The sequence below is a fragment of the Haliotis asinina genome, chromosome 1, assembly GCF_037392515.1.
Source record: "Haliotis asinina isolate JCU_RB_2024 chromosome 1, JCU_Hal_asi_v2, whole genome shotgun sequence".
In the NCBI taxonomy this organism is placed as follows: Eukaryota; Metazoa; Mollusca; class Gastropoda; order Lepetellida; family Haliotidae; genus Haliotis; species Haliotis asinina.
The window spans coordinates 84,043,511-84,071,039 of NC_090280.1; the positions used below are offsets into that span (position 1 = coordinate 84,043,511).

The 27,529-nt window shown below is 41.3% G+C and overlaps 2 protein-coding genes across 2 annotated transcripts; one reads left to right on the forward strand and one right to left on the reverse strand.

Annotated features, from left to right (window-relative positions):
- Positions 1 to 464: 464 nt before the first annotated feature.
- Positions 465 to 2,012, reverse strand: LOC137276574 (uncharacterized). Its single transcript, XM_067808232.1, has one exon. It carries the CDS (start codon positions 2,010 to 2,012, stop codon positions 465 to 467), a length of 1,548 nt encoding a protein of 515 aa, XP_067664333.1.
- A 16,786-nt stretch (positions 2,013 to 18,798) lies between these two features.
- On the forward strand, positions 18,799 to 27,200 carry LOC137298319 (14-3-3 protein epsilon-like). Its single transcript, XM_067830526.1, has 5 exons — positions 18,799 to 19,233; positions 22,299 to 22,504; positions 23,824 to 23,930; positions 24,557 to 24,900; positions 25,590 to 27,200. The coding sequence occupies exons 1-5, from the start codon at positions 19,146 to 19,148 to the stop codon at positions 25,643 to 25,645; spliced, it is 801 nt and encodes a 266-aa protein (XP_067686627.1). The 5' UTR covers positions 18,799 to 19,145; the 3' UTR covers positions 25,646 to 27,200.
- The last annotated feature ends 329 nt before the right edge of the window (positions 27,201 to 27,529 follow it).

Sequence of the window (27,529 nt, forward strand, 5' to 3'; positions counted from 1 at the left end):
CCATCTGTTGCCACACGTTATGAACATCCTCCATCTCTTCCCATACATTATGAACATCCTCCATCTGTTGCCACACGTTATGAACATCCTCCATCTGTTGCCACACGTTATGAACATCCTCCATCTCTTCCCATACGTTATGAACAGCCCCCCCCCCCCCCCCCCCCCCATCTGTTGCCACACGTTAGGAACATCTTCCATCTGTTGCCACACGTTATGAACATCCTACACCTGTTGTTATAGGTTATGAATATCCTACATCTACAGTTTGTATACTACCATCGAACGCACCATTTCACAATGCCTACCAACAATAATCGAGAATAAAATTACGTGCATCATTAATAATATTCCATAGCAACATGATTGGTAAACCAAATGTTTCAATATGAGGTAATTAGTTGGGATTCGAAGCCTCTGATCAGTAAGCACCAAGTACTTTCCATATTCTTCTATAACACATTTCAAGGAATCACACACAAACATAGCGTATCAACAGCCTTCACGTTTATTGACTGGAGAGTACATGCTCTACTGTTATGTGTCACTTTAACAACGCCTATTAAAGGAAAACGAGAGTCACTGAAGTACATGGTGTCCCTGTACAACACCATGTCCCAGGGCCTTGTGTAAAGTGTGGTCACCTCGGAACTAACATTACTGGACACCGTCATCTTCATCAGTTTCAGATCATTGTTGTAGTACAGCACTCCCGCTGTTTGGTCCAAAGTCACTGCATGCATTCTTTTTCCTCTAACTAGTGTTGCCGGACCTTGACCATCGTATGTCACCGTAAACAGCTTCGTTCTAAGACACCCATATATCCTCTTTGTCCTTGTGTCAAGGGCTATTTGCCTTGAAAACCCTCCAAACTTGAGCAGGTTAGCAATGGTACTGTAGTTTTTCCCTTGTGTAGACATTCGGCTGATTGAGTAACGTGGTCGATACGTCGACATGAAGATGATGTCACGCCCTTCATCCACTGTCATGCCCGTTGTATACACACCTTCCATCAGTACAGTCACGTTGCTTGTGTCCAGGGTAGACGACACTATCTTAGTGGGGTTGTATAATCCTATCAAAAGTTTCTGTGCTTTTGTGATGTAGGTGACAGATGTCACCATCCTCATATAGTGATACGGATAGACACTGAGAGAGTTACTGTCAATGTTGAGCTGACGGAACTTATAATTGAAGCTTGACCCAAGTGGGGAAATCAGGATCCTCCTTCCATCCTGCGACCTGAGCGCCGTTGCTGGTAATACTGATGGCATGGGTGTCGTCAATGACGTTGTCAACACAGGTGACTTTGTAGTTGTCACAGGTCGCTTAGTTCTCGTCACTGAAGTTGTCGACCCTGTTGACCTGGATGTGAAGCTAACGTGTTGAGATGCTTGGGATGAAGAAAGCACAGAAGGCGTTGAGTTCAGTTGTGATATTTGGGATTGACACATCTCGTTTAGCTTCGCCAAGCGCTCATTATCAGCCTTAAGATCAGCAATATACACATTACTCTTCTGTAGTTCTAATTCCAATTTCAGCTTATCGTTAACACACACATCACCTGTGTCCTCTCCGTTCCAGATATCTACCCTTTTCAGGACAGATTCATGAAATACGTCCGTTTTGTTTCGGAGGTCGTTTAAGGATCGTGAAACATGATGTATCTGCCTCTCTACCTGACGGTAGACCTGTTTCAGATGTCTCAGTTCAGAGACAATCCCACTTTTCACCATGTCTTGAAGAGGCTCTTCTTGTAGAATCTCGGCTATGGCATCTCTCACTTGTTCACGAATGTTTTCCTTTACTTGAGCTCTCAATTCTGTCTTTGCAACGTCGATAATGTTAAGCACCCTCTTCTCAATACGGAGCACATCAGCCTTGTTATCCAGCAGATCTTCCTCAAACTGGTCCATCTTGTGTATGACAGACACAAGACTGTCCTGACAGTTACATAAGCAGATGAGGGAGGTACATGTCAGCAGCCAGGAAAGGTCTGTGTACAAGCTCATCTTGGAATTGAATCCTTTGGGAATTGATTGTTCGTAAGAGAGATGTGAACGTGCACCTTCCTGGACGACACGATACTTTACGCTACTGACTGGCTGGATCAAGATACAAGTGTGCAGTTATTAGGTTATCACAGCGTAATCAGTGTTGGGAGTCAGCCGAGGTCAAGTCCTTAGCGAATACACTCCCGGCTTACATCATTACCAGAGAGTCTGCCCTCTAATGTAAGTAGGACAAAGTGATCTGTTACCATAACTACACACCACTGTTACAACGTCACACTGCTCTCTGTAAATACAAAAGATGATGTCGGTTGTATAAAATGTATCATCAGTGCAGTTTCTATCTCACTGTTTTGTATATAGATAAATGTGATCTTATAAATGGTAGTATAACTTAGCAACTGCGATTGCTAGTGGCTAAATCTTCAAAAGGGGTAAAGTATCGTAAATCATTGTCCTCTTTAGAGGGTATGTAAGTCACAAAACTGTTAACGTAATATTTAAACTTACCAGACTTTCTAAAAGTAACTTCGTCTAAATATTCCGATAATCGCCAGATGCTGAAGGGATGGTATAAATCCAATTAGAGCCCATGCAGGTAGCAAAAGCACTGTAAGTCCCTATAGGCCCTAGTATGGTGATCGACCTTCAGTTTTTGGAGACCAATAGCCTTTTTCATTTTGTATTCTCTTTGTATATGAAATAATATAGATTTACATGTTAGTTTTAACGCCATTTGTGATACCTGTTCACTTAGTTATTCGAGTTTTTCAATGACTGGTTATTTAATAACCTACATTTATTGAGTATGCACAATCTTCCTTGTCACATATGGCTAGAATATTGCAGAGGTGACGTTAATTTTTAACTATCACAATTTTGGTCAAAATACACTCTTCAAAAAGGAAACGCAGAGGCCATTTTCGAAGATTTTATTGCATCAGCCATTATTCCATCTACGATTGGTAGGAAGGTGAAAATTCAGACGTCTGTAGACAAAGTGTTCGCCAACACAACAACAGCCTTTATAGTTGGGTTTCTGTTCATATGAGTCCAAGAGATTGCGTCCACGTCAGTACATTGTATTGCCACCATTGGTAGCAGTTCCCGCTCGACACCGTCTCTGGACTGACTGGATAAGTCGACAAAGTCTATTTTGCGGAATTCTTCGAAATTCTCCCTGCAATGGGATGACCAGTTGTGGAAGCGTCTGAGACTTACACACGATCGATTTCATCCCATATGTGTTTTATCGGGCTCAGATCTGGTGATCAGGAAGGCCATGGCAAGAATTGTTAGAACTGTCATGTAGCCGACCACGACGTGTGAAACAGAGTTGTCACGCCGGAACAGCTCCCTCTGTCGGTTTATAATCGGAAGCATGTGACGTCCAAAGACTTCATTGAGGTACCGATTTGTTGTCATATTCCCCTGAAGCACCACTAGATCAGATGTTTCAGTGATGGATATCATACCCCGCAACATGACACTGTCCCCACCAAATCTGCGGACCCGTCGAATGCAATTAGACGCAAAACGCTCATTTCTCCGAACACGTTGTCTTCTATCTCGCAGGCGAAGAACTGTCGCCAACTAGCCTTCTTGGTCAAATTCCATCTTTGGCATATTCGATTCCTGACAGTTTGGTCGCAAATTCCTCTCAAACCAGGGATGTATTGAGCAGTCTCCACAACTGTGGCAAGACGACGAACATGAGCATCCCGGATATAGCGGTTCCGGGTTTGGGTGGAATCGGTTTTAAGGAAACGATCCCAAAGGCGAGATATGATTCTGTGATGTACGTTGAAATGTGAGGCAACTGCAGATGGCGACTCTCAAGCTTCAAGGCGGCCTATATCGATGTTGGCATGATCATTTCTTTGTGTCCAAGCGAACAAACGAATGATAGAATTAAATACAACTTTTGCCTTATTATAGTGGTCGATGTTGCATGCCTTTCCGCTTTCTTGCACATGCATTTTGCTATGTATGCATTACTTGTGACGTTTTGAAAATATTTCTTCAAAGCCTCTAAACCAAGAACAAAACTTGCCGTGTATTAGATCTGAAGCTGTTTCTATTCTTTTTGATCTTTTTCTTCTTGGAAGAGTGTATTTTGCCACATACAACTGTTTATATCATCACAGACAATACTGAACTATACAATCTTATTTCACCGTTTATTAGTCGACAAACAACCAGCAGTATATACAGAATATATGTAAGCAAAATAGATTTATTGTGTGTTTCGTGCTAAAAATTGCATTCAGCAATATTCAAGCTTTATGGTAGTGGTCTGTAAAGAATCGACCTGACAATCCAGTGATCAACAGCATGAACAACGATCTACGTAAGTGAGATACGACATGTATCAACCAAGTCAATGAGTCTGACTACCCGATCCCGTTCGGGACGACAAGCATGGGTTACTGAAGACGGGATGTTCCGGGGTCTAAAATAGATACATGGGCAAAGTGTAGTACCTACACTCCGTACACAGTGAAATCCAGGCATATACCTCACCATGAATGAATAGATTACACAGTGTGTATGCTGATGTCTGAAGAGCTTCAGTAGATACGTTATTCAACCTAGAACAAAGATTCGGGTTCAGTGGTCTTGTTGGTTCCACTGCTCTATATCAGAATCACATGCTCCCCGAGCGGGGACCGTTTGGAAACAGCTCAAACGGACAGAGGCAGGCGACAGCTGTGATTGGACGAAATAGTGTAAGATGTTTATGTGTTTTAGAGGCACACCCATCCAGTAATTAAAACTGACCACAATTTGAAGCATTTGGTGCCATTATTTTTATCACAGTGACCTATGCTTATGTGTGCACAGATATTTTCAAGTAGGTGACATTTGGTGCGGATTGGAGGGTTGATGTGTTCCGCTTCCTGTGCTCGGAAAATTCGCCGTGCAATTTGGGCAGAATTTGTGTTTTATTGTAGTTTAAAGGATAGACTGTACCACTATGTACATGGAATGGCTGTTGATAGCCTGGATATTTTTTTAAACAATTTAGTGTTACTATGGAAATGTATGGGAAAACGTTTGGGGTGGTGTAACCTGGCAAGAGTAGCCTCCCTTAGACCATCTGCATTACAGATTTGGATGTCTCGCCTCACACAAGTACCGTCTAAGTAAATTGTGACAGAGAAGAAATCATTTGGAGTGTGACACTCGGTCATATATTGACACAATGTGTGTGACAGAAGGGAAATCATCTTGAGTGTGATACTCGGTCACACATAAACACAATGAGTGTGACAGAGAAGAAATCATCACTTATGTGACCAGGCCATGTAAGCATATGCAGATAAGTGGCGAAGATGCATTAAGGCAAAGAGGTTGACAAAGGAAATGAAACAAACTGTAGTCGGTGTTCTGTGCTGCTGAGTAGGACATGTCATGGAAAAGAAGTCGCACAGCCAGCTACCACTCTTACCCTCGACATTAATTCAGGCTTGTACAAGGTTAGTGAGTGAGTTTGGTTTTACGCCAAACTCACCAATATTCCAGCTATATGCCGGTGGTCTGTAAATAATCGAGTCTGGACCAGACAATCCAGTGATCAACAACATGAGCATCGATCTGACACACATACAAGGGTACTTTGCCCTCTGTGCCAGCAGACGGGTTCTTGACCCTCTACACAAATACAAGGGTGCTTTCCCCTCTGTGCCAACAGACGGGTTCTTGACCCTCTACACGAATACAAGGGTACTTTCCCCTCTGTGTCAGCAGACGGGTTCTTGACCCTCTACACAAATACAAGAGTACTTTCCCCTCTGTGCCAGTACAGGGGTTCTTGACCCTCTACACGACTATAAGGGTACTTTCCCCTCTGTGCCGGCAGACGGGTTCTTGACCCTCTACACACATACAAGGGTACTTTGCCCTCTGTACCAGCAGACGGGTTCTTGACCCTCTACACAAATACAAGGGTACTTTCCCCTCTGTGCCGGCAGACGGGTTCTTGACCCTCTACACAAATACAAGAGCACTTTCCCCTCTGTGGCAGCAGAGGGGTTCTTGACCCTCTACACAAATACAAGGGCATTTTTTTCATGTGTGCGAATACAGCAGTATTTTGCGTTCTACATGAATAAAAGTGTACATGTGTGTACGAATACAATGGTAATATCATATCAGCTCCAATACAAGGGTATTTTGTCATCTGTGCAAATACAAAGGTGTTCCCGGTGTAGGAATGAAAGGTTGCCATCTGTGCGAATACAGCTTACTTTACCCATCAGTGCGAATACATTGGTTATTCACCCTCTACATGAATACAACTGTACTTTACCCATCAGTGAGAATGCATGAGTTATTCCCCCTCTACATGAACACAACTGTACTTTACCCATCAGTGCGAATACACGGGTTATTCCCTCTCTACACGAATACAATGGTACTTTACCCATCTGTGCGAATGCATGGGTTATTCCCCTTCTACATGAATACAACTGTACTTTACCCATCAGTGCGAATACACGGGTTATTCCCCCTGTACACGAATACAGCTGTACTTTACCCATCTGTGCGAATGCATGGGCCATTCCCCCTGTACACGAATACAGCTGTACTTTACCCATCTGTGCGAATGCATGGGTTATTCCCCCTTCTACATGAATACAATGGTACTTTATTACTTTCCCATCTGTGTGATTACATTGATCACCCCTCTACAAAAAAGTATACTTCCCCTCTTCAAATATGCATACTTTAATCCCTTCCGCACGAAACAAGTGTATGTCCATTCTCTTTATTAACAGAAAGACTAACGAATATTGTTTTGGCTGAATACATGTTTTTCGCAGCACTAACCGAAGAAAAATCCACGCTCGACGAAAACGCCTGGCCCCTCGAAAGGGTAGATGCAGAAATATTGTTCCCTGAGTCCGACAAGTTGTATACAGTACAGTACTGATGGGTACACTCCACACGGTATCGACCCTAGCAATCAGTGCCGATATTGACATGCTGCGCCATAATAAGGAGATCAACAGCGATGGCTTTCATCAAGTGTTCTCACCTCCATAGGGGCCTGGACTAATTACTTCCAGCGTTAAAGAACTACAACATCTACAAATCCACTGGCATTGCCACGACGGATACGACACGGTGATTGATTTTTGACGTGTCCAAATCTGTAGGAGACTGGACTTAATGATGTTCTCGAGGAAGCTGGGGGCCATCGCCTCGCGCTGCTGGAAGGCGGAGCTTGGAGCGACCATTGACCTCAATAACCTCATATACTCGGCACCTTTCGGCTTTCTCCGCTATCTACATGTTACAGTCGTGATGTAGATTCATCTTAACATTGGCGGATCCCGAGGTTGGGGATGTCTTTCGTGAAGTGCTCTAGATCCTACTCAGTTATTTCAACTCTAGCAACCATTTATTCTTGATTTTGTTTTATATGTATTCTGTGCTATATTTTAGTATAGTTTTTCATTTGAACGCAAGAACAACGGAAACCGTTTGAACAATTATGTCACGTTCGAAACTACCGACATTTTGTGTGACTGTCACGTACTAGCACTAATTTGTATTCCTGACAGCAAAGGCTTAGATCTTATCCCAGACTGCAATAACATAATCGTGTTCTGAATAAAGAAATTATGTGTGTTTTTATTTACGGTACATGGTTCATGGGAAGTGAGAGAGAGCGAGAGAGAGAGAGTGAGAGAGAGCGGGAGAATGTGTTAGACCCAGTCCCGTTAGTCGCCATTTACGACAAGGATAGTCGCCTTTTATGGCAAGCATTGATTACCGAAGACTTATTCTACCCCGGAATCTTCACGGGTCGTAAGGAAAGAGAGAATGTGTTAGAGAGAGAGAGGGGGGGGGGGGAGAGAATGTGAGTCTGAGGAAGAAAGATTGTGTGCGTGAGAGAGAGACGGAGAGAGATAGAATGTGTGTATGAAAGAAAGCGTGTGTGTGTGAGAGAGAGAGAGGGGGAACGAGAAAGAATAGTGTTTATATCACGCTCACGCTGAACCTCAGCGTACACCTCCCCCTCCCTTCCCCACCCCCTCCCACTCTTCCTACTTACATGCATATGTACATGCATACATGTGTTCACACATGCACATATGCATGCATGCATACACACAGCATCCAAACGATCCCCCACACGCTCCTTCCCACCCTCATCGCCTTCACTGTATCAAAATACGCATTATACATGCAACACTAACCACACAAGCAGGGAAACTACTATCCACACTATCCACACTATCCACACTATCCATACGTACTGCAACATACCCGCCAAAAAGCGTACAATGGGTTAAATGTGTGTCAAGCTGCGTTGGAAGATTTGATTTCTTAATTTAAAAAACAAATATAATAGCTTTGTTCACGTCCAAATAAAATGAAAACATTCTCAATTAAAGATGAATTGTATATATTACCATATATCCACTCAAAACTTCATAACATAAATCAACTCGTGAAGATCCGAGTGAGTGAGTGAGTGAGTGAGTTAGTGAGTTAATTGGGTTTTACGTCGCTTATAGCAATATTCAGAAAATGTGACGACGGGGGCACCAGAAATGGACCACAGATTGTACCCATGTGGTGAAACGAACCCGGGAGCTAAGCGTAAAGAGCGAACGCTTTAACCTCTAAGCTACTCCAATATTCCCCGTTTGTCATAAGAGGCTCTGGTGGTCAGGCGCGCCGACTTGGTTGACACATGTCATAGTATCCCCACCACATATCGATGCTCATACTGTTGATCACTGGGTTGTCTGGTCCAGACACGATTATTAACACTCCGCCGTCATATAGATGCAATATATATCTGAGTGTAGCGAGAAAGTAAACTCTCTCACCCATAACGTAAATCATACTACTCAGTGTGAGTTCAAACAAAAAGCCGACAAGTATGCTGGTTCAGCGTCTTTTGTTGTAGCACTGCCTAGGGTTGGATCATCGGTCATCGCTCCGTCCACTAGCCCAAGGGGAGCGTTGCATGAATAATCTTGGCATACAAGGGCGCTCCCTTTTATCACAGCTGAATGGTTGTCGGTATGGTACGTCATGCAATGTAATGAGAATTAACAAAGAATTAAGTGTTTTGTTGTTCACGGAAGCGATAGAAATCGTCACAGCTATGGGGGACCGACTGCCGACTTGGGGAGAGGGAGAGTGACTGATGTAAGTAGAAGTGGGAGGGAGGGAGTTGGGGAGATGACGAATTACCATTTAACCGGAAGTGCTTTACAAGCGTAATTGTTTGGATTACTTATTCCCATTCAATTGACGTCAGTTGTCATTCATTCATTCACTCGCTCACCCACTTACTCTCTCACTCAGCCAGCCAACCACTTACAATCGCACTCACTCACTAACTCAGCCACTCGTTCTATCACTCGCTCACGCGGCCACCGATTCACTTACTCAGCCATCCACTCTATCACTCACCCTCTCTCTCTAATTAGCTCACATGTTCACTCATTCACCCACGCTCTCGATCACTTTAACACTGGCGCCACAGTATTTTTTTTAAAGAATCCACACACGTCACATCTTTTACGGACATGTATTGGTAAAGTAGAGTTTCACCTGCTCACATATCTAGGTGAGTGAGTGAATGAGTTTAGTTTTACGCCGCACTCAGCAATATTCCACCTATATGGCTGCGGTCTGTAAATAATCGAGTCTGGATCAGACAATCCAGTGATCAACAACATGAGCATCGATCTGCGCAACGGGGAACCGATGACATGTGTCAACCAAGTCAGCGAGCCTGACCACCCTATCCAGTTAGTCGCCTCTTACGACAAGCACAGTCGCCTTTTAAGGCAGGCATGGGTTGCTGAAGGCCCATTCTACCCCGGGACCTTCACGGGACGGGTCTCACATATCTAGGTCTCCTTTAAACCGGAATGAGCATCTAAAAGAAGCAAACGGGAAAAGAGCAGTTACAAAAATAAGAATTCCAAATCTTTTCATTTTATGATGAATGAACGCGAATAGTCGTCGATATCCGTGGAATCGAATTCGTTTGAGGCCAATGTAGTGCTTCATATAAGATCCTAGTGCAGGGTAACCATCACGCAGCGAGGCAGATCCTGACCACAAGACGAATCCGCGCTGAACAAGACGAGCCTGTGAGGACTTGCCAACATGTGTCGCGTGAAGATTAGCAAGACAAGCATGAAAACATGGGCGGATAGCGCAACAAGCGACGACGGAAACTACATTAGGAGGGAGTTTCTTGTTACTATTAATAACCGATTTGCGCCCCCATGTAATATTGGCCACCGACAACGTGATAAGGTTAATCGAAATCTGAATCCAGTCTATTCTGGATGGTGTTGACTAGGAGACGAACAGAGCCATTTTAGTCAGTATCACAGTCCCCTAACGACTTTGTCTTCCCTACAGCCTCGTCTTCCCTGCCATGCTAAATGAAGCAAGTCTAGACTTCACCATGTTCTGGATCTCTGGTCTCACTTTGTCTCCCTGTCATTTTAAATGGGTTTATTTTTTGCAATCAAAATTATACATATTCGGAGACTCAGTGTTGTCTGAGGGCGCAGGACCCCAGTACTAATATGTGGGGATCATATCCTGTCCTGTACAATCCTCTGTGTTCTATAGATCGTCTCGTTCAGAGGCGGATATACCCCACCTCTAACATAAAAAATGTTTTACCAAACGACGGTTAACGACATATGTGTTCTATACGCAGTGTAACGATATCTGTGTCACGTATGTCTTACAGCGACAGCTATGTCATGAAAGCCCTCTAATGGCATCTGTGCCCTATTGGACCTGTAACGACATCTGTGACCTTTATGCCTTGTAACGACATCTGTGCTCTTTATGCCCTGTAACGACATCTGTGTTCTGTATGCTCTGCAACGACATCTGTGTCCTTTATGCCCTGTCACGACATCTGTGCTCTTTATGCCCTGTAACGACATCTGCGTTCTGTATGCTCTGCAACGACATCTGTGTCCTTTGTGCCCTGTAACATCTGTGTTCTGTATGCTCTGCAACGACATCTGTGTCCTTTATGCCCCGTCACGACATCTGTGCTCTTTATGCCCTGTAACGACATCTGTGTTCTGTATGCTCTGCAACGACATCTGTGTCCTTTATGCCCCGTCACGACATCTGTGTTCTTTATGCCCTGTAACGACATCTGTGTTCTGTATGCTCTGCAACGACATCTGTGTCCTTTGTGCCCTGTAACATCTGTGTTCTGTATGCTCTGCAACGACATCTGTGTCCTTCATGCCCCGTCACGACATCTGTGCTCTTTATGCCCTGTAACGACATCTGTGTTCTGTATGCTCTGCAACGACATCTGTGTCCTTTGTGCCCTGTAACATCTGTGTTCTGTATGCTCTGCAACGACATCTGTGTCCTTTATGCCCCGTCACGACATCTGTGTTCTTTATGCCCCGTAACGACATATATAGCTCAACTGTGTATGCTCTACACGTAGCGTAACTATAACTGTGTCATACGTGTCCTGTATCGTCATCTGTGTCCAAAATGTCCTGTAACGCCACCAATGTTCTATACAACAAATGTGTTATATTGCCCCTGTGTCATGCATGTCCGATAACGACATGTGTCCATTTTTTTGTTCTGTAACTACATGTGTCCTGTTGTCGCTGTAACAGGTTCTGTGTTCTGTACTTACTGTAACGATATCCGTGTTCTATATGTTCTGTAACGTCATCTACGTCATGTAGGTCCTGTAACCACTATCTATGTACGTAATGTAACGATATTTGGGGCAGTTGGGTAGCTTAGTGGCTAAAGCGTTCGCTCATCTCGGGTTCGATTCCCCACATGGGTACAGCGTGTCAAGCCAAGTTTTGGAGTACCACGCCGTGATATTGCTGGAATATTGCAAAAGGCGGCGTGCAGTCATACTCACTCACTCAGTGTAACGGCATCTGGGTTATGTCCTGTAACGTCATCTGTGTACAATATGTGTAACGACTTCCGTGTTCTATAAGAACTGTGATCTCTCACTCAATGTAATGGCATCTGGGGTATGTCCTGTAAACGACTCCTGTGCTCTATACGGGATGTGCTCTCTCACTCAATGTAATGGCATCTGGGGCATGTGCTGTAAACGACTCCTGTGCTCTATACGGGATGTGCTCTCTCAATAAATGTAATGGCATCTGGGGTATGTCCTGTAAACGACTCCTGTGCTCTATACGGGATGTGCTCTCTCACTAAATGCAATGGCATCTGGGGTATGTCCTGTAAACGACTCCTGTGCTCTATACGGGATGTGCTCTCTCACTAAATGCAATGGCATCTGGGGTATGTCCTGTAAACGACTCCTGTGCTCTATACGAGATGTGCTCACTCACTCAGTGTAGTGGCATCTGGGGTATGTCCTGAAACTTCGTCTGTGTGTAACGGCTTCTGTGTTCTATACGAGGTGTGACGATACCTGTGTTATGCCCTGTGACGTCATACATGTCAAACAAACAACACCTGTCCTACGTGTCATCTGAAAACACCCGTGACATTCATGTATTGTAACAGCACTTTCTATGCCCTCTATCAGTAGCTGACATTATGGCGCTATGCAGCCGAAAACGTAAAATAATGAGATAAAAAAAATACACACCCGTAAAATATTCAAGGTAGGCTGCCTTACTGCATTCATATTCATATTGTTCATGCACAGACGTAAGATCCGCGACGCTCATACTGTACGTGCTAAAGTGCAACAAATAAAATCTACGATGTCCACATTGAGTCTGCACCATCGTGTCTTTAGCATTGTTATAATAATATTCAACTTTTGAATGTTTATACACGCGCACACACTCATACTCCCACACACTTTCAAGTTCTTCAGTTAGTGTTGAAATCTCATTTTCAAAACAAGAATAGAAGAATGTAACAAGAAAACATTCTGAGCTCCGGTCTTGCCCGACGAGTATTACGAACGTTTATTAACGATTTGTTTATAAAAGGGCATAAACACATAAAACACCCCTAAAATACCATTTGACAACAGTCACGCACAATTGTCTGGATATGCATTCTCACGTCTCGGATGTCGCCTACGACTGCCGAACAAACAAACAAGTTTCCCAGACAAGTTCCCCTTTCATAAAGATTATTGTTACCCTAATCAATCAGAGTTACATTTATAGCTTAGAAGTAATTACCTACCTATTGACGATTGTATGCAATATTATACAATGCCATACATTGTGATTCATGTGGCCTTTAGGACAGATTAACTATAATATAAACGGATCGGGTGGTGCTCAGTTCCTTCAAGTCACATATATCGGTATTCTATACTAATTTATATGGATTATTGACAAATAATGCGCACTAGCTTCTCTGTTCATAGAAACGAAAGTCAATTTGGGTAAATTTAACAAGGGAGTTTAGAAACGAAACCAAAAGCTCAATTTCGAGATCATCGGATCTGACTGTGAGCCAGGCGACATGGCGAAATTCCAGTTTTAGCTAGTTTAAGTAGATGCACGGCCCGGAAGCGGTAGACGGTACGTCTACTGCAATTGTAGAAACGACACGATCCCGTCTGTCGATAGCAAAAATCGATTAAACACAATCTGTGGTGAACAAACAGTAGCGGACCAAGGGAGATAACCTGGGAGGGACAATCAGCACCCGTTTTTCCAGTTTCGGGAAACCGGGTCAGCGAAGTACATGGCTCTTTCTGGCGTTTTACTACTACGGCAATATTTACGAGCACTGGTATCTGTTATCACGAAGTAGATTTCACCTGGACTCGATATATGCAGGTGACGCTACCTGTTATCTGATGAGCTGTGGGTTATTATGAATACATGCGTATTGTTTGCACGCGTCATAAACCCATCGGCATTGGCGTTTACGATTGACTAATTGAGTCTAGTTTTACGACGCTTTAAGTACTATTTCAACAATATCACGACGGGGCTTCAAACATTATACCCTGTGAGGAATCGAACCCGGGTCTTTGGCGTGACGAGCGAACTCTTGAACCACTCGGCTACCCCATCATACTAGTAGTTTACGATTTTCTATTTGCTACTACACCAATATTACTTTATATTTGGGACCCGTGAAGGTCCCGGGGTAGAATAGGCCTTCAGCAACCCATGCTTGCCATAAAAGGTGACTATGCTTGTCGTAAGAGGCGACTAACGGGATCGGGTGGTCAGACTAGCTGACTTGGTTGACACATGTCATCGGTTCCCCATTGCGCAGATCGATGCTCATGTTGTTGACCACTGGATTGTCTGGTCCAGACTTGATTATTTACAGACATATAGCTGGAATATTGCTAGGTGCGACGTAAAACTAAACTCACTCACTCACTCACTCACTCACTTTATATTTGGAGTGTGTAAGTTTAGTTTTACGCCGTTTTCAGCAATATTCCAGCTATATCACGGCGGGGGACACCAGAAAATGGGCTTCACACATTGTACCCATGTGTGGAATCGAAACCGGGTCTTCGGCGTGACGAGCGAATGCTTTAACCACTAGGATACCCCACCACCCCCTTTATATTTGGAGTATTGTTGTTGCAGGTATTCTGTCGTTTCTGTCTGGAGTTGTTCTGTTTGGTTTGACTTGCTTCGATTTTGTTATGTGTGTTGTTTTTGTTTTGTTGTTGTTGTTTGCTTGTTAGTTTGTTTTGTTTGTTTGCTTTTATGTTTGGTTTTTGGTTTAGTTTTAGTTTTTTGTTTGGTTTTGGGTTTGTTTGATTTTTTGGTTTCGGGTTTTTTTTGGGGGGTTGTTTTGGTGGGGGGTGTCATGCTGTGGGGTGGAAGGTAGGGTCATGGAGGTTGTTTGGGTTTGTTTCTTTGTCTTATCGATGTTACTCTGTTTTGTTTTGATTTCTGTGTTGTTAAAGTATTTTATTGGGGTTTCTTTAGTTTTTTGTGTTTTGTTTTTGATATTGTTTGGGGGTGGGGTGAGGATGGGGCGGGGGTTGTTGGTTATTAGTTTCTTTTTTTAGTTTATAATTGGGTGGGGGGGGGGGTGTTGGTGGTGATGGGGGGGGTATTTCCCTCTTCTTTTTTCAATCATTCTTTTATATTTATTTTTAAAGTTCGAAAGTATGTTTGTGTCAGCACAAGTTTAACAACGTAAGATAAAAATATACACAACACTAGATGAGCGAAAGCTCTAAACAAATATCCTTATTTCCACGAGTCAATATATCGGGGACGTTTCACTCTTCAGAGTGAGGGACATTGAATTTGAATCTGTATATCTATTCAATAAATCTGTTGCTTGAACATATTGCTTGCACATAGCCTCTCCAACAACAAAAACAATAAAATCAACCTACTCTCTCTTTATTGTAAAACGATCCGTGAAGATCAGGGTTGAACTGGTCTTCAGCGCATCCGTGCGTGCGTGAATTCCCCATCCTGTTTCTAACGATTGTAAGGGCATGGAGCCTTTGTTGTGCAAAAGACATATATCAGTTGTATCAATAATGCCACTCAATGTCATATTACATAACAGGGACTGTCTCTGTTTCAAAATACCAAAATAGAACCCGTTTTGTTTGCTAATCAGTCATGACATATTCAATGTGAAGTGCGTATTCCTCGGTGGTCTTGAAAACCATCAAAACTGGTTTTGTGTATGTTGGTTGATTTTGTTGTTTTACGCCGCTCTAAGCAATATTCCAGCTATATGGCGGTGGTTTGAGAATAGTCCAGTCTGGATCACTCTATTGGGTGATCAACAGCATGAACATCGATCTACGCAACTGGGATACGATGACGTGTTTCAACCAAATCAGCGAGCCTGACAATTCGATCACGTTAGTAGCCCCTTACGATGGGTTACTGACCCGCATGTTCACAGGTTAGTCTTGATGTTGTTGCTGAGGCAGGACATTACCGGAAATATGGTAGAAAACGTTCTTTTGTGAAGATAGAAGAGTAATATGTCTAGTATACTGCTAGTGATGGATGCTCATGCTGTCAATCACTAGATTGTATGTTTACAAAATGCCGCCATATAGCTGGCATATTGGGGCGTCAAAAAACAAACCAGTTATTTATTTCTATGAGTGAGTATACGTTCACCCCGTTGAAATATTCCATCCAATAGCTGGGAATATCAGAGACTGGATTCACAAATTGTTCCCATGTGTAGAATCAAACCCGAGTTTTCGTCGGGACGAGTCAGTTGGCTTGAGGGACAGACGTGACCTTACTTTACCGACCTTACTACTGTCTAACGGGCCATAACTGCCGTCACTTCAAGTGAAGACATCGCATGCATCCATTGGATTATCTGAAATATTGATGACAGTGAGCGGGATGGTATCGACCTTCTCTCCGTGACGGGTATATCAGGATGTATAGATAACTTAGAATTCCGTGACTACACCGACCTCCAGACGTCCAAACCAGACGTCTAGCTAGGTTTGTATAGAGAACACAATACAATAATGTGAATGTACTACTTTTTAATCGCGCTTTTGAAACGAAAGCCATTGTGATATGCACATCTTTACAGAGAGATCGCTTCCGGGAAAAAGGTTGATCACGACTGCCATTTACAAACACGTGGAATGACGTCATAAGTCTTCATTAATGACGTCGTTTCTAGTGTGACGTCATTTCAAACATACGTCACCGAAAAAAGGTTCGTACGGCGTCAGCAATGCTGTTCGTAGCACGTATTATGCATACACTGAAATAAATTAGTCCACAAATGATACTGGGTGAGGGTTAACATATGACATGGAACGGGTGTGCATGGTCGGGTACAGTGTGACAGGATGTGAATGCATGATCGGCTACGGTATAACATATGATTTGAGTGCATGATCGGGTACAGTGTGGCATGGGATGTATAATACATCAAAAGGATGGGAGCGCTTGACAAGCACAGATATCAGAGGATGGGACTGCATGACAATTGCAGATATCAAGGGGTGGGACTGCATGACAATCAGATATCATGCAACGGGACTGCATGACAAGCACATATATCATAGGATGGGACTGAATGACAATCAGCTATCAAAGGATGAGACTGCATGACACTTGCAGATATCAATTTAAGGAATGGGGCTACATAACAATCAGATATCAAAGTGAGTTTAGTTTTACGCCGCACTCCGCAATATTCCAGCTTTGTGGCGGCCGATATCAAAGGATAGAACTGCCTGACTATACAGTATATCAAAGGAAGGGAGCGCACGACATGCACAGTATATAAAAGGATGGGAACGCATGACAGGTTGAGTATATCAGCAGGTGGGAGCGCATATCAAGTTGAGTATATCAGCAGTTGGGAGCGCATATCAGGTTGAGTATATCAGCAGGTAGGAGCGCATATCAAGCTGAGTATATCAGCAGCTGGGAGCGCATATCTGGTTGAGTATATCAGCAGGTGGGAGTGCATAACAGTTTGAGTATATCATCGGATGGGAGTGCATGACAAGTTGAGAAACATGAAATTTATCTTGCATTGAGATTAGTAAAGTTTATCTCGACACTCCACAAGTAAATGAGCAGGAGGAGGGTGTATCTAGCCCGCGTTTGAAGATCACTGACGTGCAATGAAGCAACGAGCATGCGCCCGAGTGTAGCTGCTTTAGTTAATCCGAAATCCATTTTAACACTCATGCCCACTGACATACCCTACAACAGTTCAACACGTAGACCCCACCCCGCGAGTTAGTGATTGAGTGAGTTTACTTTTACGCCGCTTTGAGCAATATGACAGCAATGTCTATCTCAACTGAGGCAGTATGTGGAGCCGGTCTCTCGTAACCTCCAGCTTGAAATGGTTGGTCTTCGGTCCGAAGTCTGCACATATTCTAAGTGGATTGTTGTTGTTGTTGTTGTTGTTGTTGTTGTTGTTTTGTTTTGTTTAACGCCGCACTCAGCAAGTTTCCAGCTATGTAGCGTCGGTTAAAAAATAATGAAGTCTAGGCCAGACAAACCAGTGGTCAGTAGCATAAGCATCGACGAAGTCAGCGAACCTGTACTAACAACAGAGTGAATATATTGTTCTTATAAAGCTTTTATGTGTAGCCGCCGGGACAAAACTGACGGTACGGTGTGGTACTATTTTCCGCAGGCATGGTCTTTTAAATCTTTGGATCCTACACCTAACCCCATCGCTCGATAACACACTCACCTTTGAATCCCCCCAACCAACAGATGCAATGATAAGGCAAAACCATTTTCAGCTCCTTGATGCGTTAACTTGGACCCGTCAAGATCCAGGTTAGAATTGGCGTTCAAACACCAGAGCTTATAACTATTCCCAAGCTGTTCAACAGCAGTCTATAAATCACAGAGACAATAAAGTGATTGACAGCATGAGCGTCGATCTGCGAATTGGGGTTATCAACCAAGTCAGCGAGCCTGACCACCCGCCCCCCTTATAACAAGCATGATTTGCTGAGAAGTGCTATTCTACTATGGGTATTTTTGTTTGTTTGATTTAATTTCTTAAACGTGTTTTAAATATTAAGTCTACGTCCCATTAACAATATTGAAAAATTAATATCAGATTTAATAAAAATATAAAATAGCGTTTAGGTCAAGAGGATTTTTAAATAATATTAATAATGGTTTCCATCCCTTACATAAACCGATTGGCTCTTAATATATGCTTAAACATCATGTGGCTGTATGAATACATGAGAAACAGGATATTATATGTAATTGTGTTGTTCTGGTACATAATAGAGGATTAAGTATACGTAGGGCCCAAGGTTGTTCGCGTTCGTTGTCATGGAATGTGAGGTAAACCGGCAACTAGTTACCCCAGACTGGTCTGCTACCACGCACCTGGGTGGATCATGTCCGAGCGTGCCTCCAAAATATATCCTCTACGAAAATAAATCTGTAATAGTATGTCATAAACCTAGTTCTGTGCATACTGGACGTTTAAGCGACCAGGATCGGTTCATTCGAAAATCTGAGCTCTGTTTTGCTTACTTGACAGGTGGATACACAAGTTAATCACATAGAGTGAATGAGTTGCATCGCTAACGCGTAGTAATACTTTCACCTCCGGTCTCGAGAACTATTTTCAGCATAGGCGGGCGCAGCCATTTTGTTTGTTCTACAGGGATATTATTGCTGTCAATCCTGTGTAATCAACGCTTTTAAAATGTCATCCAATGCCACAGAAGCGTGTACCGAAAGGGAAGATTATGTTTATGAGGCTAAGCTAGCCGAACAAGCCGAAAGATACGATGGTTTGTATTACTGAATGAAATATATTTCACGAATAATGTGTAGACCTGTGTAATGGTTGATGCATATATGCTACATACATTCAAGGCCAAGATTCAGGGCCTGTGCATGGTTTGATTTGAGGTCATGTGTTGTGGATATACATGAGAAATGTATAGCGTATATTTCGCTATACTTTTGCCATGCATTCGTGTATATGTACCCAGTGTAAATATAACTGAATCGACACATGCATGTTTGGTGCAGTGACCATGGTTATGAGGCTTGCGAGACGCCATTTTGTTATGACTCAGATATACAAGGATGGTATTGCATGTCGTGTACTCCTCCTTCTAGTGTATCATACCTCAAATAACGTCTTCCTCACTATCACGTTATTCTTGGTAGATTGGATTTGCTTTATTAGCGATGTGACATGTGTCTATGTGTGTAGTTACAAGTGTCCCTTCTCTGCAGTTCCGGTTGGGGACACTCCTAAAACATTGAACCACGATAGGCTCCATATCTTAAGAATACTATAAGATGTTAATGCATTGTTTTAGTTTTGCGATAGCTTGTTATATACAAAACCAAGCTTTTACGAATGTATTATCGCGTTCTGAGCTTTCATTCACCAAATATTATGCACTCTTCCAACCAGCTTAGACTTGACAGATCATAAATTATAATCGGAGCAGAAGGTTCTCATATGTTGTTGAAATTTCCTGTTTAACCTTCATACTGGGGCCATACTTTGTGGTTATTACATTGATTTCGCTTTTTTGAATTGGATCTTACTTGTGAATTCAGCTTCTGATTAAGAAATGATCAACAAAGATTTGTGGTTGTAATCCCTGAATGAAATTTTAGATTAGGGCAACACAAAATGTAACCCTACACATATTAAACCTCTGTCAAGAAGTAATGATTTATTTAAGTTCGGAGATCAGGATTATGGCAGAAGTAACCACTTGAGTGAGTCCCTGTTTGTTTATCGGGAGTACTGGACTTTACCAGACGCACTTTTACAGATTAATTAGCGCTCTGACTTTTACCCCAAGCCCTAACCCCAAAGATCGTAAAGATTTGTGCCCTCTGAATGTCATGAAGATATTCATGTTATGTTAGCTTAGTATTACAGTGAATGGAGCACAATGAGACTGATTTAAATTTGCTAAGGCATGTAAAACAAGGGCATGTCAGTTTGAACTAAATATTTCGGTTTGATACTAATTTCAATGTTAGAGTTGCACATTATATTGTGATACCCCATAGGTCCTTGTGCATTGCAGAATACTGTCAATCTTCACACAAGCTATGTCCATTACAAATACTAATGAAGGATGTGCTGATAACTTTTTTAAAGAAAGTACTCTTAACCAAAAATGGTCAAGGGCTATTTTGACAATAATATGATTAAGATATCTTTCCAAAACAGGAGAGGACAGTGTCTTGAAAATGACAGTTGAAGTCTTTTAAAGTAGAAGGAAAACTTACAAAGGATTATTGGAGGTGTTCCCTTCATGAGAAGTAATGCTGGCACTGTCAGAATGGTTGAAGTTGAGCTCTGCACGATAGTCTTAATTCCATCTGTTCTCAAGGGAATCTTCCAGAATCTTAACACAGCACACAAATTCGACCAGATGTACATGGCCGATGTTTGGCCCTTGACATTACACAGTTATTCATAAAATCCAAAGTGGCATTGATATTATGCCAGCGCTGTTTTAGTTACTTTTAATAGCTACTTAATTAGACAGGGTCAGACTGTGCTTATCTGTGATCTAAATCTCATTACTGGAATATTTTGTTCAGTTTCATTATGGTCATGTTGAAGATGACCACATACCAGTATTTCAAATGCTTTTTGATATTCCGATCATCATGACAATTGTGAAAATTTGAACATCTGACCTAATGAAAACATACAACTGATCAGAATTGCAATCAGTGTTGTCAAGAGGTAAGAGTGAGGCAAAGAGGTTTTGCTGCCTGTATCTCTGATAAGTCACTTTGGGTTGAACTTTCTGTGGGAAACTATCTTTAGTCATTAGAATACATGACCAGTGTACCAATACCTATCACATTCAACCGTTCATACTGTATCCTATATACTGAAGATTTCCAGTGTCGTCATGGTGTTTATGCATTAAATATATGTACCAATGCAATCTACTCTGAAGAAGGGACAGATGAAACATTGTCAAAATTAAGGGCACAGTTTGAGAGCTCAGAATCACAGCATATGAGGAAACAGTGCGATGGATAACCATTATTGAGGTACATTAACACCAATCCCCAGGTGCTTATAGTAGGATGAGAGGTACCGATGTGGAAAAAACATGTATGTTCATTTTTGATAATCAAGTAGCCGTCAGAATGGTGGAAAATTTCTTTCATCTCATCTAAATCTTAAACCAATCTACCTGAACGAGCTTGACATCCATTTGAGAGTGATACGGTGTGCAGATTAATAAACACTCAAACAATCACTTGAACATTGCCTCATAAGCACTCGGGAAAATACACACATTAGTTGATTAATCAGTTAAAACTCCAGGTCATATTTGCATTTTCTGACAGCATGAATATTTAATCTAATTCTTGCAACTGTATTTGTTCATTTTAGTCTAAAGTGATAAATGATCCCTATATTCCATATTGTCCATGTGAATAAATATGTGCTAATGAAGTTGCATAGATAAATGCCCTGATTTTCAATTTGACTGATCAAGTCTTTTCAGTCTTCAGTTGGTTATAGAATTCCGGACCTCATGCTTGGTTGATCTGTATTATTGAATGAACTATAACTGTCTGAAGCTATAGATTCGATTTGAATATTATTCCGAGAGAAAACACAGTTGCAGCCAATGATATCATCTGTTGGTCCACAAATTCCAATTATCCTATATAAACTCCTTGAAATAGCTTTGTAATATCAAAGCAACTGTACAAATCAAAACATGGTTTGTAAGTTAACATTGATACTATTATACTTTTTAAAAACTTTTAATTGATCAGTTGTGTAACTGTCTTGCTTATTAAAAGGCCCATCTATTATTGTCTGATCAATGTATTTTCTTGGCAGAGATGGTGCACTCCATGAAGAAGGTGGCCAAGATGAATTGTGAGCTGACAGTTGAAGAACGTAACCTTCTGTCAGTTGCCTACAAAAACGTCATTGGAGCTCGACGAGCATCATGGAGAATAATCAGCAGCATGGAGCAAAAGGAGAATAGTGATGGACAAAAGCCTGAAGACAAGAAAGTATTAATTACTGAATATAGGTCTGGGGTAAGTGCAGAATTAAGAGTATTTAAGTTTATATGCACCTGTTATTTAGAATGGTATTCTGTAGGGCTGTAACGAATACACTGTGTGGCAAATATTGAATGTATCACGAACGTTGGGTAACAAATATGAATACAATAGTGTAGTTAAGTGGCTGATGCACAGTGGAAGTTGGAAAAAGTCAGGACAAGTTACTTTCTTGAATTCACTTGCCCTGAGCCAAGTGGCTTTTCAACTTACTTTTGAAGCCCTGCCCATGTTGACTTAATTTGTCATAGTAATAACTAGTGGTCTGACATAACACTCAAATTTGTTACATAATAAACTAACAGTTATAGTCCACAGTGCCATGTGCAACCTTTGTAAACTAACATATCTTGCACTATTGTGATGCAAGTACATATTCCATTCTTGCATATCTCACTTTAATGAGAGCTCAAGTAAAACATGTGAGTGTATCATAAAATCCCTAGTATTTAAGCACTGCTCTCTCCAACACTGTGACAACTTGGGTTAGAATTTGTCTTCAACCACAGATACTAATGTTAAGAGATGAGTAAAAGGTTCAGGCTTGCCGAGGTGGCTGCATGTCGTACCCTAGCTGCATTGATCAATGTTCATATTATTGGCAGGCTGTTTGATAGCCTCATGGTTAATGTGTTCGCTTGTCCCGCCAAAGACCAGGGTTCGATTCCCCAGATTGTAGACTTTGTGAGGCCCATTTCTGGTTGCTGAAAGCTGTATGAAACGAGCTTCTAGTTCACACTCAGTTATTTAAAAAAAGAAAAGTTTTCAAGTAGCTTGAATGTCACCAAGTACAGTTTGGAAAAACAAATTGAAATGTAAATGAGTTGCATATTTATTGTGAAGCAACAGGAATTGTCAGTAATTGAAGGGAAAGTGTATGGAGCTGATACTTTATATAGACATGCATTGGCAGGTCAGAAAGACTAACATTAACATAATCATTCTACCAATTTACAGATGGGGACAATCTTTGAAGGCATTTTTTGTGACTAAAGCATTTAAATCAAATATTACAAAATGCCATTTTAAGTGAAAAATCTTGCACCCATGATTGTACTTCATTTGAGTTAAAGCAGCATGGCTTTTGTGATTGAATGGTCATTGTTTATGTCGTGCATCATAGTTCATTTCCTGATACATCTTATGTGACCAACTATTAAATGTTCCTAGACCTTTCGTGAAATTCCTCATTGTCCTATCATTTCAGCGTCATGTTCCAATGCCATTCTTAAACAGCTGACTGATCATGCTGATTTCATCATGTTTTATAGTTCCACCTTTTCATAATGTTTCAGATTGAGAAGGAGTTGAAAGACATTTGTAATGAAGTACTTCATGTATTGGAGACTTTCCTGATACCATCAGCAAGTTCAGGAGAGTCAAAAGTTTTCTACTATAAAATGTAAGTGTTTTCTGTAGAGCTTTACTAAACATTTGCATCTTTCTGGCACAATGTTCCAGTTGTCAACCATGCTAGTTTTCTATTCAGAGTGACATCATTCTGGTGTGTTAGAAACTTAAGATTATGGGTTCAAATCCCAATTCCACCTGATTGTCAGGAATATACCAGAGTTTGTGGATTTCACTGAAATGGTGCATGACGGATGCCTGATTTTGTTCTCTTCCTTCCTCTTAAAGCTCATGATATGATAACTGAAATAAAATTACTAGTGGATATATGATTACTTGAATCACTTGGAGATTAACTGCTGAAATAGTAATCCAGGGGGATTTATGACTACCTGAATAACTTTAGTGGAAGTGCAGTCTGAAATATGTAATGGTTTATTTCTTCAAAAGTTTTAATAGAATCAATATTTTGTTGTATATTAGCGTCAGCCTGTGCAAAAAATGTTCATTTCAACATGATTTCATAACAATGCATGTAAACAAATAGTTTATACTAAGGATGTAAACACGTTGTCAGTAGGGATTGAACTCGACTCTTGTAACACTGATTACTTTTTGGATCACTCAGTGGCCAGTTTGTGGATCCTCCTGTTCACAAAACACTGTTTGCATTTGCAGGAAGGGTGACTATTATAGGTACTTAGCAGAATTTGCCACAGGAAACGACAGGAAAGAAGCTGCTGAAAACAGTTTGGTGGCATACAAAGCTGCAAGTGATATTGCCATGACGGAGCTGGCGCCAACACATCCCATACGACTTGGTCTGGCCCTTAACTTCTCAGTATTTTACTATGAGATCCTCAACTCACCTGATCGAGCATGTAGACTTGCAAAGGCTGCATTTGATGATGCCATTGCAGAGCTGGATACTTTGTCAGAAGAGAGCTATAAAGATTCAACATTGATAATGCAGTTACTGAGGGACAACCTTACTCTGTGGACATCGGATATGCAGACTGAAGGTACCTTTGTAGTGATTTCTTTAACTGATAGGGCAAGTAGTCGTGACAAATATCTGATTTACACTCCAAATCTATATTCCCACAGGAGATTTGGCTGGGATGACATGTCATGGCTATGGGAAATTTTCTTGTCATTGGAATATGTCCTGTTGGACGTGGGAATCATTTTACATGCATATTACACACTGAACACCAGTATGTTTTTTGCTATTTATGGTCATTTATTGGGCTATTTTGCACATGTCTTTGTAAAATTCAGTTTTACATCTGGCTAGCTATTCTTGAAATGTTTGTAGCTCTACATATTTCTTAGCACATTTTTAACACCCTGGTTACAATCAAAGTTACAAATTCTACTACAAACATTGAAAATAAGTCCCTGTACCTTAACTTTAAATCCTCTGACCAAACCATGTCTTGCATATTATTTGCAAAAATCTAAAGACAGATGGATCAAAATGCAGGTTTGGTTGATAATATTGGATTTCATTATATTTGTGCATCATACAGTTTGTTGGTATGGAAGCTGTCATACAGTTTGTTGGTATGGAAGCTGTTTTTTAATAATCCCTGGCCATTTCAGGCATTACATGCTTTTCCAGATTGGCATAATCCAGTCCTTTTTTTTTCTTTTTTTTTTTTTTTTCAGTTTTGTATGTGTTAATTATAATGTTATTTTTGTGCTTCAGGTGAAGATTCGCAGAAAGATCAGCTCCAGGATGTGGAGGGTGAAGATGGATCGTAAAGGCTGGTTGTACTTAGCACTCTGAAATTGACATTATTTGTAATTTTCCTATCGAAATGCTAAATGTTATGACCTGGCCCTTGAAATACAGTCTGCAGCATCCTCTTGTCACAGCCATTGGCCATGGCAAGCTGTTCTTGAGACTTCATCTACATTCAAGACAAACTACTTCACCCAGTTGACAGCCATAGTCATTGTGTGCACAGTTGCACATAATTTATTTGTCTAGTTGCATGTTACATCAACTTTGATAAGTTGTATATTCCATCATCAGTAAGGTACTCAGCATTTCAGCTAACTCAGAAATGTAGATAGGAACTCTCGTGTGATATGACATAGCTTATGCTAATCTATTACCACCATAACCTTTATTTATCAGTACTGGACCATATACCAAACATCACTTGTTGACAGGGTCCTGTGATATGTCAATGATCCTGCTGCCTTTTCGAAACTTTAATGTGGGAAACAAACCAAAACCAAATTTCTTATTGACAGTGTGCCCCACAGTTCATGTCTCCAAAGAATTGTTTGGTACTATTTTTTAAAGGTATATTATCAGGTGATGGATACTACCAAAGCTTTAAAGTTGAACCCTTGCCATTTCTCTCCTGCGTAATAGGTGTCATGGCCACTGAAAGTGACAAGGGGGGTGGAACATTCTACCCAATAAACATGTCTGCCTAAATCTGTGTTAAGTATCATGGGTTTATTTGACTGAGTGTGGACTGACTCTTTGCCAGTGTGACATCCTGGACTTTCTCTGTGGACCAAGGTATGAGTCTTTCATTGGGAGTCGATAGAGTCAACTTACTCAAGTGTGGAATACTGCGATCAACCTGACCTTACAATTCCAGTGTTCTTGGATCTGATGGAAGATTTCCTATTGAATGTGATTTTAGCCAAAACAAAAAAAACAAAAACGGTAGAGCTGCAGAACTATTGTCATCTTTCTGATGGAGCACCACTTTTCAGTGATATAACAAGTTTTAATGCTGTTGTACAATGTGAGGATTTTCAGACATAATTGTGTAATCATGTTTTGTCTGTAATGTCCAACAATATGATGTAAGTATGGTACAGGTTGGATCCAATCTGTCAAGATTGTTTTGTAGTCATCAACTTGTGTAGTAAATGTTTGTTTTTCCCTTTTTTTTTATAATGTTAAGTTATGATTGAAGCAGTTATTTTGCACTCTTTAATGTAACTAGCAGTGTGAGCATCAAACTGTGTCTTTTTTTTTTAAACTTAGAACAAAAATGATTCCTTTTTCTTGACTTAGCTTTTGCCTTCTGGCCACCATGGCCGATGTGTCTGTATCTTTGTCCCCTTCTGTATGTTACTGAACACAACCACAGTTCAACTTTATATATGACTTAGGTAGCCGCCGCCTTGTTGCTGCCGCAGCCAGCCCGTCTTGTGTTGTGATCACAGTTAGTTCTTGCTGTCACAATGATATCCATGTCTAGTGGGCAAGAAATATTCTAGGAAAAATGTAACAACTTTATAAACTGATGTCATGCTTTTATCATTAATTAAAGTATATTCAAGTGTAGATAACTGTTGTTGTTTATTGAGTGAAGAGCACACAAGCTCCCCAGTCTGATGTATTTTTTTGCCACATGGAAATGTGGAACTATTCAAATGCAGATGTCAGAATCCCTTAAACTGGCCAGTGAAATACAGACATGAGCAAGTGAGGAAGCTGATTTCTCCTGCCTTCCAGTGCCAAGTTAGAATGTGCAACTTCACATGACAGACTATCATGGGAAAAATGTTGACAAGTTCTCATTTCCAAATATCATAGATTTTTGGAAAACCTTTTCGCATAGTCAGTTTATCCCAGTCAGTTTGAGGCTCACAGTTTTGGTTCAACATTCCTGA